Source organism: Vicugna pacos, chromosome 11 (assembly GCF_048564905.1).
Source record: "Vicugna pacos chromosome 11, VicPac4, whole genome shotgun sequence".
Classification (NCBI taxonomy): Eukaryota; Metazoa; Chordata; class Mammalia; order Artiodactyla; family Camelidae; genus Vicugna; species Vicugna pacos.
Window position 1 is genome coordinate 66,181,076 of NC_132997.1, and position 15,467 is coordinate 66,196,542.

Below are 15,467 nucleotides of genomic sequence, written 5' to 3' on the forward strand. Positions count from 1 at the left end.
ATCTCTAGAACTTTTCAAATCTTTCATTGTTACACATTTACTAGCACTTGTACTTAGCAATTTCCATTTATCATCTTTTCTTATTCTAGAAACACGTATGCAGTATCCCCTGTATACACAAAACCTTAGGGGAGGAAGTAGCATCATCTCAAATTTACAGATGTAGAAACTGAAGCTCAGAGAGGTAAAGCAATTTGTTTAAAACCACACAGCCAAAATGTACAGGAATAGTCAGAGGTCAACCTCAGGTCTATGTCTCTAAAACCCCTTGTTTTTAATAATCGTGATAATGTCAGGTCATTTCTCTATAAGACTGGGCTAAAATCTCTGAGATTACTCCTCCCACTCTCCAAAATCAGTTTCACTTTTTGGCTTCAACCTCATGACTGATTATATTTAATATGACTAAATTCTGATCCAAATAAATGTTTGCAAAGCTACCTTTCAGTAAATCTAGTCCAATATCATCATAATGATCAAAAAAAGGAAAGAAAACTCTCCCAGAGGTTGCCATCCTATAAAAAGAAATCTTCCCCGAGTAGTTCCAATACCATATATGTCCAAATCTTCCCACTAGCCTTTTAAAAAAATATAGCTGAGAGATTTGGAATTCGTTATTTTCCCAAGTGGGAATAAGCTGCTCAGAATCTTTAAAGTATCAAAAATGTATTTTGATGAAAGAAAAACAAATCATTGTGACTCTTAAAGAAGGACTTTAGTTATTTAAGAGCAGTGTATACAAACAATTTCAGCCTCATTTTCAAGATCACATTGTAGGAATTCAAAAGTTTTATTCATCTTAAAACAAATAAAACCAAAAGCATAGTATGGACTTTATAAATCTGAAAAGTAAAAAGGGCATGTAAACATTGCTTCAAAAAGAGTGTTCTCACGAGTGCAACTCAAATATAAAAAAGAAATAAACAAGAACTTTCCGCATGTTACTGCTATGGCTGTATGTTTGATTTTTTTAAAAAAATTCTGTCTTTAATGTAGAAAATTGATTTTGTCAATGCCACTCACATACCTTTTATTTTTAATATAAAAGTCTAGAGATTATTTATCTGATATAGAAAGTTTATGCATAATCACAAACTTAAAAAGTCACACTGAAACTTAGCAACTTTTTGACCCACCACTCTCACTCTTTGGAATTTATCCCACATATAAACAAAAGACATATGAAGAAATGTGTTTACAAGAATATTAGCTGCACGGTGGTTTATGCTTACAAAAAACAAATAAAACAAACAACTGCCAATATTAATAAGCTGAAGCACATGGATACAATGGAATAGTACATGACTGTTAAACCGATATGGACTGATGTGATCTGGAAAGAATCCTAGGAGCTATAATAAAACAAACAAACAAACCAAAAAAAAGCAGGTTGTTGAGGAGTGTCATGGGATGATTCTACTTCAGTTAGAAAAACAAACAATAAATAAAAAATTCCAAATGGGCAGGGAAGTTCTCTATATAAAACGGTTTGCATAAACATATGGAAAAGTTAACATTGGCTGCCTGCTGGAGGATAGGTGGGGAAATTCAGAGGAGAAGATTAAATTTTGCTTATCTTTCTATTTTGTAACAACCAGCATGCATTACTTTGCAAATAAAACAATCAAGAAAGTAGTCACAGCCCAAGAAAAGACGTATTAAATTAGCAAATGTGAGGAACCAAAAAGAGTGCCCAGATTTGAAAATGGTGAATATGGACGTAGAACCACACGGAAGAAACTTTTTTAATCACTCTGATATCAAGAAGTCCAGCAAGCCCACGGCCTGTCTCCTCCCGAGCAGACATCCCTAGCAACGCCCTGGTGGGGCCAGAGAACCATTGGATTTCAAGGCAGGATGCTGCAAACCCTGCTCCACACTTCAGGGATTTGTCTTGCCTTGATAACAAACCAGAAAGATCAGAGGAAACAAAAGGTTTTGCTACTTATCTCTCTCATTTCACCATGTCTAACAGCGACTGAATTTTCTCTTTTTATTTTAGCCCTGCCGACAACAGGAGGCTTACCCTACATATTTCATCTACCCTTGATCATTTCACGCAATCGTAGACCGTATCACAGCTTTCCCCTAACCTAGGGAAAATATAAATTACTGCCCCAAAGAGCAGTTTTATATACTGACAGCTTCAAATAAACACATTGCAGAGTTTCAAAAACATCTTTTACAAAGGTAACTTATTGTCAAATAGAGTATCAAAATAGACAGTTTTAAATTTTCTCTATTTCCCAACTTGCTTGTTTATCTAAGTAGTCTAATGCAATATCTGGGCAAAGAAACCCATGAAAGAGGTCACGTGATCACACTGATTCAAAACTGAATTCTTTCTACCCACTGTACAACTTCACTTTGGCATTGACCCTTAGTTACTGGGACAGGCCAAAATAAGTACATTTCTCCTCAGTTGTAAATTACAGATGTTGTCATCAGCAAGACTACTGTACTTCCAGTCCTCTGGGGGTTTTAACATGAGAGAGGTCACAAACTGAATGAAACAGTCTTTTATGGGAAGACCGAATGGCACTTTCCAAGGGAATACTGATTCCAAAACTTACAGTCCATTAGGCAGACCCACAATCTACCCCTTTGTGGAGGGTCAGACTACACTCATATCTTTTCATCCTAAAATTGTTGAAAGACAGTTTATATTTAGGGCATTCCATAAGACACTTGGCTATTCTCTTGAAAATATTTACATGTATGTAAATAATCATATTAACAAGACTATGAAGTTTTTTCTAAGAAGGACCTCAGACTACAATAGACATGTTAAGATTTACCGAATTATATCCCAGGTTCACAGAATTATCAAGGAGATCAAACAATCTATTAGAAGCTATAAGAAATTGTGCCTAATAGCTGATCTAACTTTGTCTTACAATAATTGTCTTTTGGTCATTTACAGGGGGAAAGGGGGGTGAGTAGGCAGCCATTCCCTGTAATCTATATTCTCACACACACATTTTTACTAGGATTGATTTTCCACTTTTTCTCAGTTTTCTTCTCTCAGCCAAATCCGAGTCCCTCACAGGGGTTTTAGGAATTTCCCTCAGACTGACAGCGGTGTTCAAAGGGTTCTCTACACAAAGTGCACTCCGCTTCTCTTCTGGTTTAGACAAACACCAAAGAAGGACACTGCATTTTGGCTTTTTAAACACATTCCCCGAAATCACTACTAACTGGAAAACTATAAAACTATATGCATTCAATGACACACTTTCCCAACAGCTGAGTCCTCATAGTAACAAAGTTATGTTTTCATTTACCTGTAGAATCGGAAAAATAAAACAAAACAATTGAGTGTAACAAAACAGAAACAGACTCACAGATATAGAGAACACACTACGGGTTTCCAGTGGGGAGAGGGAAGGGGGAGGAGGAGGGGAGGGGCGGGGATTCAGAAGCACAAACTACTGTGTATAGAATAAATAAGCCACAAGGATGTAATGTACAGCACAGGGAGGAAACACAGCTGGTATTTTATAATCACTTTAAATGGAGTAAAATCTAAAAAAATATTGAACCACTATGTTGTACACATGAAACTATTATAGTATTCTTAGTCAATTATACTTCAATTAAAAAAAGAAAGTCATATGTTTGAGAATATATTTTAAAATTCAACTAAAGGCCATTTCAAACTACTAGCTGTAGAACTGTTAAATATTATGCTCCTGCTGCCACCTTGTGGTGATTTTTGGAATCTTCTCGCTCGCTTTCCCTCCCTCCCTCCTGCCCTCTCTCCACCTCCCTTTCCCCCTATCTTTTGGAGGGAACCTACATCCAAATCTTAAGGAATCTCCTTCTTAAGTGGGCAGGGAGACAGGCTGCACTATGCTCTGAAAGAAGAATGGATTGTTGCCAGTTCCTCCTCCTGCCTGTGATATATTCCCTCCTTTCTCCTTATATTTGTCTCATTTTTCTACAAAACTGTTTTTTAACAATAATTTTAACTCCTTATCTTTTAGATTAATCTAGTTTCCCTCAAGTAAAAGGAACAAAGATAACAGGAAAATAAATTTGTATTTTGTGAAAGATTTCCCCTTCCAAAACTTTTTCCAAATTGTACTTTTACAAGAAGGAAGGGAAAAAAAGAAAAAATCATCACGCACTTCCAGCTACAAAATGTCACACTACTGTCCTTCACAGCCATAGGCACTGACTCTCAGGATCCAAGGAGAAGCCCTGGGGAAGAGATGAGAAACTACAGTGTACTTGGGACACTCTAGGAAGAGAAAGCTGCCCAGGGACCCCAGGCTGGATGGAGACCAGCATCCCAGCACCCCTTGGTCATTTCCCAGCTGTCCTGTTCACTATGAGCCTTGCTGTGGCATAGCAAAGGAATTCATAAATCTGGGGGGAAGTCAGACATTTTTCTGATGCTACATAAAAGTGAGTAATTCTTAACCAGACATTTATCATCAGTGCATCAGACAGTATTTTTTATAAAAGCTGCCTGTTCCATCTAACCTATGTCCCCACTTCAATTCTGGGGTGGGGGTGGAGGTGTGACAGACAGCCATCCAAGGAGTCACCCAAAGACAGGTGACAGGTATCATGAGAACTCAATTGGCCAGAATCTTCACAATGGGGGTGGGGGAAGCATGGAAATAATCTCATTCCTTGTTGAAAATGACTTTAAAAACAATCTTACCCAAACCTCTTTTGTGTATCCACGTCTATGCTATTCACGATCTGTATTTTTATACATTTTTCCTTTAAAAATCTATGAACCCTTAAAATCAAGCCTTATTCTGAGCAGCAATAGCTACATGGCATAGATTTAACGTGATCGTTACATATTTTCCTCCAATACATTAAAATGTCTTCCTGTTCATATAAAATAAATGATCTCTGGTGTCCCTTAGAAGCATCCCTAGTGCTCCCAGTGTATGAATATCGCACTTTGGGAGATGTGGCTCTGAGGTTCATGTGCTAAGCAGACAGCAGTAAATCTAATGATCATTATTTATAAATAAGTAGCTTTCAGAGTTACAGGGTCAAGATTTTGATATTTGAGAACCACAGCTCAGATCAGAAGTTCTCAAACATTTTTTTCTGCAGTGACTCACAAGAGGGACGATGTTCCCATGTGCAACACGCTCTTGTGAAAAGACAACACTGACCGTGGGTTCTGTGCAATTTCCTGACATGTATTTGCAATCCTCCAGTCAGGAAAGCCAATCGGAATGCGAGTGAAAAAAACAATCCCTAGGGAGATGCGTGCATGTTCTCAACTTATTTTCTAGGAAACAAATCATTCACGAAGCTTGACTTTTAACCTGTCATTTACTCATTTTAACCTCACAGCTAATCAGATGCACACCACTGTGCGTCATGACACCACAGCTGAGATCTGGTGTAAGACATGGAATATTGGACTGGATATTTCAGAGTGTTCTTATTCTCTGAGAGGAGACTGAATTGAATATGAACTGTTTTTATCCTCTAGAAAGTTGTCTTTTTTTTTTAATGCGTTTATTTTTTAATACATTCTAGGTATGTGTTTTTCTTACCCTGTCTCTGAAAATTACCACGTGGGAAGAGAAAACTACGGTAAGCTAAGGGTTTTACTGGGTTGGAATTTTTACTATAAACAGACCTGGTTTCTACCCAAGGGTTTACAACCTAAGATGTAAAAGAATTTTCTATTTTGAGAGTTTTTAGCATAAATAGTCAAGTTCTTGGGTGGTCGTATGATGCATAAAATTAGCATTACCCACATCAGGAGGGCAATGAGAGGCATCAAGAAAAATATTAGCCTTTACCCAAAGGCTTTGGATTTGCTCATCAGACAATAACAATATCATATAGTTGAACAAACAGACCCACACGTATTTGTAAGTTGCAAATATACAAGTATTTTTAGGATTCCTTACAAGGTTTGTCGGCAGCATTTTTGCAGCATTTGAGGTCAGACTGCTCGAATGAAGATGCATCTGAGGATTTAAAACACATTTTGAAGCCCTCTCTAAACTGACCTGGAAAGGAGGGACAGCTTGAATTGGCAACAAGTCTGACTGAGAGCATAATTTCAGAACTGTGGTTGTATATGACCTTTATTACAAGTAAAACAAATTTCAAACTAAGTCCTAAGAAGGTAATTACTGCAGATGTCTCACTGGATTTGCCTTAACAAACACTCATGAATCAGCACATTTACATTATCCTCGTAAACACTGATCAACAGGTTCATCCAATAAAGCAAAATCAACCCAAGTCAATTCCTAGTATCAAACATATTAACTTTTCTGGACTAATTTCCAAGAATATGTCAAATAAGTATGCACTAAAAAAAGGTTAAACATGAAGCCAACACACGGACAGGACAAGTTATAGAAAGCATTTTAAAACTTTCTAGTCAATATAAACCTTATACTGATTGCATGAGATCCCAGGTTTTATCCCCAGTATATCCATTACAAAATATATATATATGATTGAATTTAAAACTACATTATTTTCGATTCCACATGTGATATCATATGGTATTTTTCTTTCTTTCTGGCTTACTTCACTTAGAATGATGATCTCTAGGTCCACCCATGTTGCAGGAAATGGCATTATTTTATTATTTTTTATGGCTGAGTAGTATTCATATATATATATATATATATATATATATATATACATATACATACACACACACACACATATATATATACATACATACCACAACTTCTTTAGCCATTCATCTGTCAATGGACATTTGGGTTGCTTCCATGTCTTGGCTGTGTAAACAGTGCTGCTGTGAACAATGGGGTGCATGTGTCTTTTTGAATTAGAATTCCCTCCAGATATATGCCCAGGAGTGGGAATGCTGGATCATAGGGTAAGTCTAGTTTTACTTTTTTAAGGAACCTCCATACTGTTTTTCACAGTGGCTGCACCAAACATCATTCCCACCAGCAGTGTAGGAGGGTTCCCTTTTCTCCACACCCTCTCCAGTATTTATCATTTGTGGACTTTTTAATGATGGCCATTCTGCCTGGTGTGAGGTGACAGACACCTCATTGTAGTTTTGATCTGCATTTCTCTGATAATTAGAAATATTGAGCATTTTTCATGTGCCTACTGGCCTTTTGTATGCCTTCACTGGAGAATAGCTTGTTTAGGTCTTCTGCCCATTTTTGGATTGGGTTGTTTATTTTTGTTATTAAGTTATATGAGCCGTTTGTATATTCTGGAAATTAAGCTCCTGTTGGTCATATCAATTACAAATATTTTTTCCCATTCTGTAGGTCGTCTTTTTGTTTTGTTTATAATTTCCTTTGCTGTGCAAAAGCTTGTAAGTTTAATTAGGTCCCATTTGTTTATTTTTACTTTTATTTCTATCGCCTGGGTAGACTGCCCTAGAAACACAAATAAATTTCTTTACAAAATAGAAACAGACTCACAGACATAGAAAACAAACATCGTTACCGGGGGGGAAGAGGGTGGAAAGGAATAAATAGGGAGTTTAAGATTTGCAGATCCTAACTACTATACATAAAATAAACAACAAGTTTCTACTGTATATATAGCATAGGGGGCTGTATTTAATATCTTGCAGTAACCTATAATGAAAATGAATATGAAAAGGAATATGTCTGTATATGTATGACTGAAGCATGCTGTACACCAGACATTGACAGAACATTGTAAACTGACTATACTTCAACTTAAAAAAAAAAACGATACTATTTTCTAAGTAGCATGAGTTTCTATTATACTCCCATGTAAGAAACAATATGAAAATGTTTAAAATGAAAGCCACATAATGTACACTGAAGTCTGCGATCCACCAATAATGTTTAGTGATTGATGCAGAATACAGTTAAGAGTTTTTAAAAAAGGAACCTGTTGTTTAGAACAGCAATAAAGGAGAATAGTTCTATGAGCCTTTATAAAGTAAATCTATTTCAAAGATATACATTTTCTGGAAATATCCATTTTTCATTGATAAAATATTTTAAAGCATTATATATTTTCAATATGAACAATTAACAATTATTTTTAAAACTTTAGGAAATTCAAATTGCGTAGTATCTGAAATATCTGAAGACATGAAAGATTTTTAAAAGGTTATAGAGTAATATTCTGACCAAGACCTCTGCTCTCTGCATTTGCTGTTGTATGATTTTTGCAAATAACAGATCTGGCAGGAGTTACAGATGTCAAACTAGAAGAGAGGAACCAGGGACCTACAAGAGACAGACAAGACACAGGCAGATCCAAGAACAAAGAAAAGGAGGGAGGTACAAGTTTGCACCTCACTGGGTAAAAGGAGAAGATAGTAAGTACTTCAACAAGAAGCAACGAAGATTGGTTCTAGTACCCTGTTCCAGGAGACAATATTGAACTGTGTGTCCAAAACTGGGCATACGCATTTGACAAGCTGCAAGATACCGTGATCTATTTTACAGTAACAGCCCAAGAAGTAAATCCTCCTTTCCCCAAGAAACTGATTGGGCGAAACTAGAGGAGTTTTAGAACAGTAACTACTGTAAGAAGTGTAAAAATCATTAAAATGAATAAAGTGGCAATTTGAGTGTGTGGGTAGATGTGTGTATAGCCATCCGTGTACATACACACATACACATATACATAGACATTATTCATACACATAAATGCACGTGTACATAGCCCCTCTTCTCCTCGGGGACCCAACAGCAATGGACACTAACAAACCCCAGCGCAAGGTCAGTTCTCGTTTGTGACAATTTCCAAACTTTTGAGCTTTCACTTTTGTGAAACAGGATATGCTATCCCTGGTTTATCTCAGTGCTCACAGTAACTTCCAAGAGCTACAGGAATCCTAGATAACGTAGGGTCCTGAACTCTGATAAGCAAATTCTCAATGGCAAAGGAAAATAATTATTCATCCTCTGAGCAACTTTGAAATCACCTGAAAATCTTATCAAAAGAAAGGTTTTCAAGACACTCTCAGCATCTCCTACCCAGGGTGGTGGGAGGGCACTGGGAAACAGGCATTTGTTCAGGAAAGAGGAAAAAGATAGGACATCTTTTGTTTTTTCAGGTCTGTTAGAAATATTTTCCTGAGAATCAGTCAAATCTCGAATGAATGAATGATTAAATGAAACTTTCAACCTATACATATATCAGTGATTCAGATGGAACAAGAATTTCTGGTGTATTACAGATATACCTGGAAAATGTACATGATTTCACAACTCAAACCAGCCCTAAACAAAGTGAATATGTCTTAAATAATAAGCATAAATAGATGATAAACTGAAGATATCAATTCACCAACTCCAGTACTGGTGCAAAATTCAGAAACTTACATTGTCTTTCTGGTCCCACTTCCAAGATCCTTTAAAAGGCACTTCAGTAATGATTTGCTCCATTTTCTCATCACTAAAACCAGGGCACTATCTGCCTCCTGTATCTCTTTGACTGAAAATAGGTGTGAGGTGCTTAAGCTCAGAACCTGCCCATTTCAAATTACATCTGGCAAGAGGCAAAGATCTGGACAAGCCATCCTGCCTAAAAATCCTCCTCTCTAAATTCTCACCATAAATATTCCTCCTCTGAGCAAACTAAATGAATGTCCTCTTCTAGATGCTCCCGTTAATACTTAACTATTTTAATCCAGAAAGGATAACTGATTAACATATGGGTATGTTGTCAGTTAGTAATAAATTCCTTTGGCTGGGAGGATTGGTAGGGATGAAGGGATTAGCAGGACAGGTCTGTAAGGCAAAAGGCAAAGGGTACAGTGAATGATAGCCAGAGGCAGCAACCAAGGTCATTTTCACATGCTCCATAATTGCACAACTCATCAGCGCCACCCGTGACATGACACCGAGCTGAAGGTGGGCAAGAAAGAAAGATCGAAAGATTGAGGAATGATGGCAATCCCAGGAGCAGGGCCGCCTGAGGAAGCCCTGGCCTGGCACAGCACACCCAAGGCGTACAAGCTGGATACAAGAGCACATTGGTTGCTTTTTCATGAGGTCCGTTTCATGCTGGCTCTAAGACCTTTTTATTATTATTTTTAAATCCTATTCTAATTTAGGGCAGGTTCATTTCTTCCTATTTGGAAGGATTTACCAGTTAGTAAGATGCATCTGGCCTGATTCCAGGGCTATGGAGTATAGCAGTTGAGAATTAGGGCTCTAAAAACTGCGAGGCTTGGGTTGGAAACATGTCTGGCATTTCCTAGCCATGAGATCGATCATAGGCAGGTGACAACTTCCCCAAGCCTCTGATGCCTCACAAGAAAATATGTATGTGATTTAGGACCATGGGGGAAAACAGTGAGCTACTGTGAGTAAAGAGCTGGGCACCATGTTCAAATTGCTCAGATTAACTGTCTTTATTATCCTTCTCAACACTATTTTAAAGCACTGTGTATTTTCTATGTGAACAACAAGATGGGTCCAGGATTCAGTGGGCACTCATTTCACTGAAGTTGCTGATATCAAAATTAGGCCAAATCCCTTGATTTAGTCTGAAGGTTACACCAGCTGAAATGAATCAGAGATGCAAAGACAAAGAGTTTTCTGGGGCATCCATTCCAAAGCATCCATGTCCCAGCGGAAGGATGTACAAGTTCCAAATGATGAATTTACATCATCAAGAATCAAGGGATTTGTGACAGGAATAGCTTGATTGGTTTTCAAAGACTATTACAACCTATTACTCCTGCAACAGACTAATATTGATTTGAGCCTTTGCTTAAGCTAATTTAAAACCAACAACTGTATGCGGTTCCTGAGCTAACTGGGTGGCCAAAATAAGGAATTTAGGTATGTGTAAAAAATTAAGGAGAAGAATTAAGGATATTAGGCTATTCTTGATGTGGAGTAAATAAATTGCAAGGAATCAAGAGCGCACAGAAAACAATGTGAAATACTCCAAGTTATTTGGCAGAAAGTGATATATAAATGTAAAACATCATCACCATCACCCGAAACAGCCAACGGTTTTCAGTGATAATCACTTGATCTCTACTAGGCATTTCTAAGGGGTCTGAAAATGAGGACGGCAATAAGTCGGATGTTTTCTTTTTAAACATGATCATCTTACTGTACACTTGATACTTCTGCTGGGAGCTCAGATCTTCCCTTTCCCTAGTATAATTTTCATCTAAGCATTCCTTGGATACTTAGATCACTCTTAATGGAGACTGTATGTTATACCCTCCGTGGACACATGGAAATCTGGCTAATTGGACTGACTTGATTACAAGTGTCGGTGAATTTTCCCATTTCCTTACACTGCAATAAATGCTCAAGATATTTTTATCGCTGATTAGGTAAATATTTTAGATTGCAATCATTTTCTAAAACAGCGGTTATAGGCAAAGGCTCTTCTCTCAGTCTGCCCACCAACAGAATTCCCATACTTTCAAAATCTGTTTCTTCTCTTGTTAGTATAAAAACTGGGTGTCCTAGTAAAGTATGAAACAAACCCACAGGCTGAATAGCTATCACTAAATCCAGTAGAACAGCAATTGAACATTAGTTTTGTGATAAAGCAGTCTCTTTCAGCCCCATTAAGCCCAGTAACAAAAGATGCAGGAGGCGATGGCACACCGACTCCCCAAATCGAAATACCTGAAAATTAGAAAATACACTTTTATTTTGAAAGCGTCTGGTTTGCTGTTAAACGTTGTAACCTGGAAATAATTTTTAAATTCTTTCTTGGCCAAAATAAGGTGTCTTGCCAATGATAAGTTAGTCCTGTCTCTTTAAATGCTAGGATGAGAACCTAATTTCAGTGGTTACTATCCCCATATTCTATACCTGTCAAAATTCTTTAAACGCTAATGAGTCAACTTGCTGAAAGTACACTCCACACTTCCATTTGAAAGTATAAAACTGAGTGCTGAGTGGGAAAAAGTTTGCCCCTACTCCCAGCGTAAATCAGCGCAGAAAGGAAGTAGAAAAGCACTCGAGCTACTTGCTGCAGACACAAATACGCACCCGAGCTCAACTGCGCATGAGCCACTTTTGATGAATGTTCCTACCCCTAACACGAGAATGTTGGGAGTGGGGGAGAGGGACAGCAAAGGAAGATGATGTGTACATACGAAAAGATCAGCCATTTCCTCCCAGTACATCCCAAAACTGCTCAGCCCTAGGGAGAGTTCTCGTCAGGAAAAATAGAAGTGCCTCTTTGAGAGCTAGCTCCTGAATGAGAGTGGACTCTAGGAGGGAGATTTTCCTCTCCTGTCCTCTCTAAACCCCGGTGAAATCTCCTCTTTGTTGCGAAGCGGTGCTGGTTACTCTCTGAGGGGCACAGTCCAGACACTGTGATCTGAAATTTCAAAAATGTGATAAAGCCCCGGTCAGTCAGTCCTGGGAGGCAAACAGCTGCCGGGTGACCGCTGATGAAGTGGCTTCTTAAGGAGGTGGGCAGATTGATTCCAGCTGCTGAGCAAGGGGCAGGGCAGCACCCGAGGAATGCGCAGCTCAGCTGAGGCAAGAGGCAGCAGCTTCCCAACCAAGAGCAAGGCCAAGTATTAGCTCTGATTGCAGTCCTGGCCTGACACAAGGAAGAATGCCATTGTTCCTTGTGACAGCGACTTCCAAGGCAGCCCGGGCCAAAAGGTGTCATGTGCACAGTGTCATTTTATAAGTGGAGTATCACTGGAGATATCTAAAAGCTGTCCGTTGAGACGCTGGTTGAAGGTGGGCTGGTAGTTCCCAAGGTGAATCCCATCTGCCTGATTATTGTTTCTCTCCCCCAACCCACTCCCAGCTCCTGGCCCTCTTCTAATAGCTCTTAACCCCTGTCCAGTTCCCTTTGCCCCACTTGCCCCCCCCCCCACTGACACAAACGCTGTAATCAGTACACAAGAGAGACAGACAAGGAAGGGGTGCAGCGGGGGATTAGGGGACAGAGAGAGCCCTGCAACTGGCCTGGATGGAGATGGACAAGAAGACATGCTCTTTAAAAGTACTGGCCTCAAAGTCATAGAGCTTAGAGGGAGGGACTAATTTAGGGGTCCCCTGAGGGCTCCAAACTCAGACACCAAGTGATCTAAGAAGAGGGAAGGGGTAAGAGGTAGGCGGGCATGAAGGCACGCCTAATGGAATATTCAATATCCTGCGAAATGCACTTTCGGCCATGCACTTCCAGAGACTAAAAGCCAGTAATGGGCTTTGGAGTCTGCACTTCCTCTCCCTAATGTCCAGAGGCGCTTTAATGCTGCAGCCAATCGATCAGCCTTCTCCGGTAAAGGCGGCGAGTGGAGAGCAAGAGCTTCCTACTTGTGGCCAAAATCGCCCGGCCTCCCCTGAACACTATGAAGGAGCGACACAACTTTGATTTTGGCTCTCAACGTGCCGGGAGGAGAAAAGGAAGGAGCCTGGAGGCGCCCAGAGAAATAGCTCCCCTCCCTCTTCATCTCAACTTTTCCTGGGAGAGATCCAGAAGGAAGACAAGGCGGGGGGCATTATCCACCCGGGGACAGGTCTGACAGTAGCCCCAAACCTGCTTCAGGTGCAAGGTCACCGAGCCGCCTCCAAGCCCAGGACAGCCCAAAGTGTGGCACTTCTGCAAGGGACACAAACTGAGCAAACGAACAACCAGAGAGTGGGGTTTCTTTACAATTCTTGCTAACATCACAGCTGCCTGGAACGTGACCCTCGGAGGCTGAGCCCTGCAGCGGAGACGCACCCCAGTCCCGCCCCTCCCCCCTTCCCGTCTCCCACCTCCCTCTCTGCGCCTTCTCGGTGGGGCTCGGGCTCTGGGCAAGTTCAGTCCTTAAATTGGACCCAACCCTGTCCAGCCTCCTGTCGCCCCTCCCGGGAGGCTCTAGCGGCGCACTGAGCATGCCCTGTGGCCAGGGTCTGGGGGTCACCCCGGGGAAGCTCTCCTGCGCGGCGATGGGCCGGGTTGTCTCCCCGCGTGGGCGTCCCCACCGGGGTGCGCGGAGGGAAGACGGCGCGCCCACAGCCGGGTGCAGAACCGCCAAGTTAGCGGGCATGAGGAAACTTTCCACGCTCCTGCTCCCCACCCCCACGCCACAGGGGCGCGTCTTCCCGAGGAGCTCGCCCTTCCCAGCCCCGCGGAGACAGGCACAGCACGTGATGGGCAGAAATAAAAATAAACACTTCCCATTCCCGGCCCGCCAGGGCCACCCCCACTCCGCGCGCTGAGGAGAGCTGGGGCGCCCGGCACCCAGCAGCCCCCGCCGCCGCGGCCCGGAGCCCCCAGCCCCCGAGCCGCCGCCCGAACGGCCACCGGGCCCACGCGCCCCGAGCAGTGGCCTCGCTCCGGCCCGTCGCGCCTGGCCGCGCCCCGGCGCCTACCTTTCGGATTTGGTGAACTTCCGGAATGCCTGTCGAAGGTCGTGGAAGGACCTGTACGTCTGCGGCTCGGCCGAAATGCCCTGTGCCCGGGTGGTCCGCGGGCCGATGTGGGTCGAGGGCACGGGCAGCACCGACTGGCATTTATGGAGCTTCCTCTTCAGCTCCTGGATTTCTTCCTCTTTCTCGGACAGCCGCTTCTCCAGCTCTTTGATCCTCTCCTCCTTGAGCATGAGAATCTTGGCAAAGTCTTCCTCCAGCTCGCTCATTTTTTCCCTGAGCCCCTCCGCGAAACTTTTTCTCGGGCGGCGGCGGCGGCCGGGACGACAGCCGGGCGAGGCGAGCGCAGAGCGAGCGAGTGAATGGGCGCTAAGTACTCGAGCGCAGCAGAGTGCTGCCCCTAATACGGCGCAAGAAGCCGCTTTCTTCGATCCACTTCTGCTGAATGGACTAAAAGCACCGAGGGGAGGATGAGAAGTCTAAAAGCGATGAAGAGGAGAGGCAGAGTGCTAATCCCCAGCCTCTCCGGGGAATAGGTGATTATCTTTCATTGAGAAACCAATTAGAGCTGCCCTTCCTCCCCTGAGACCCCCTCCCCCGTCCCCCTTTCCCAATCACTTCGTGAGAACCCGGCGCGCGCCACCCCACCGAGAGCCTGCTTTCTAGCTGGGAGGGTTGGACCAGTGAGCCTGGTCTCACCCCATCACACAGTAATCACTCTTCCACGCTATATGGTACCAGAGGAAAGGGGTGGGGTGGGGGTTGGGGGGGAGCTTTATGCCACTTGATCCTTGAAATAGCAACAATTACCATGTGATCTGGCAGATGACGCAGCGCTTGTAACTGGAGCCTAAAGACTTTGTGATGTGCGTGCGTGCGTGTGTGTGACATTTCATAAATATTAAACTGCCTTTAGATAGTAACCCGCCAGAATTCATCTTTGTTTTCACCTTCTACTTCTCTTCTGCTCTAGATGATGAGAGGGTGTGTGTGTGTGTGTGTGTGTGTGTGTGTGTGTGTGCGCGCGCGCGCGCGTTTGTTAATGTGAAGTCCTGTGGTTGTGGTCCCAAGAATGACAGGACACTAGCAGGTCCAGGTTTTTTTCAGCATAAAATTTTACTGGAAATAGTAAACTAAAATTGTTGGTGGGAAAGTTGGATGAATATGCATATGGTGATGAGCCAA

The 15,467-nt window shown here is 41.8% G+C and overlaps 1 protein-coding gene across 1 annotated transcript in view; it reads right to left on the reverse strand.

Annotated features, from left to right (window-relative positions):
- PRKG1 (protein kinase cGMP-dependent 1) overlaps nt 1-14,917 on the reverse strand; it is a 1,109,393-nt gene extending 1,094,476 nt beyond the window's left edge. The window contains exon 1 of the mRNA XM_006206634.4: nt 14,286-14,917. Within this exon, the coding sequence (XP_006206696.1) occupies nt 14,286-14,551 (266 nt within the window). The 5' untranslated portion in view covers nt 14,552-14,917. The remainder of the gene's footprint in view (nt 1-14,285) is intronic.
- Nucleotides 14,918-15,467: the final 550 nt, after the last annotated feature.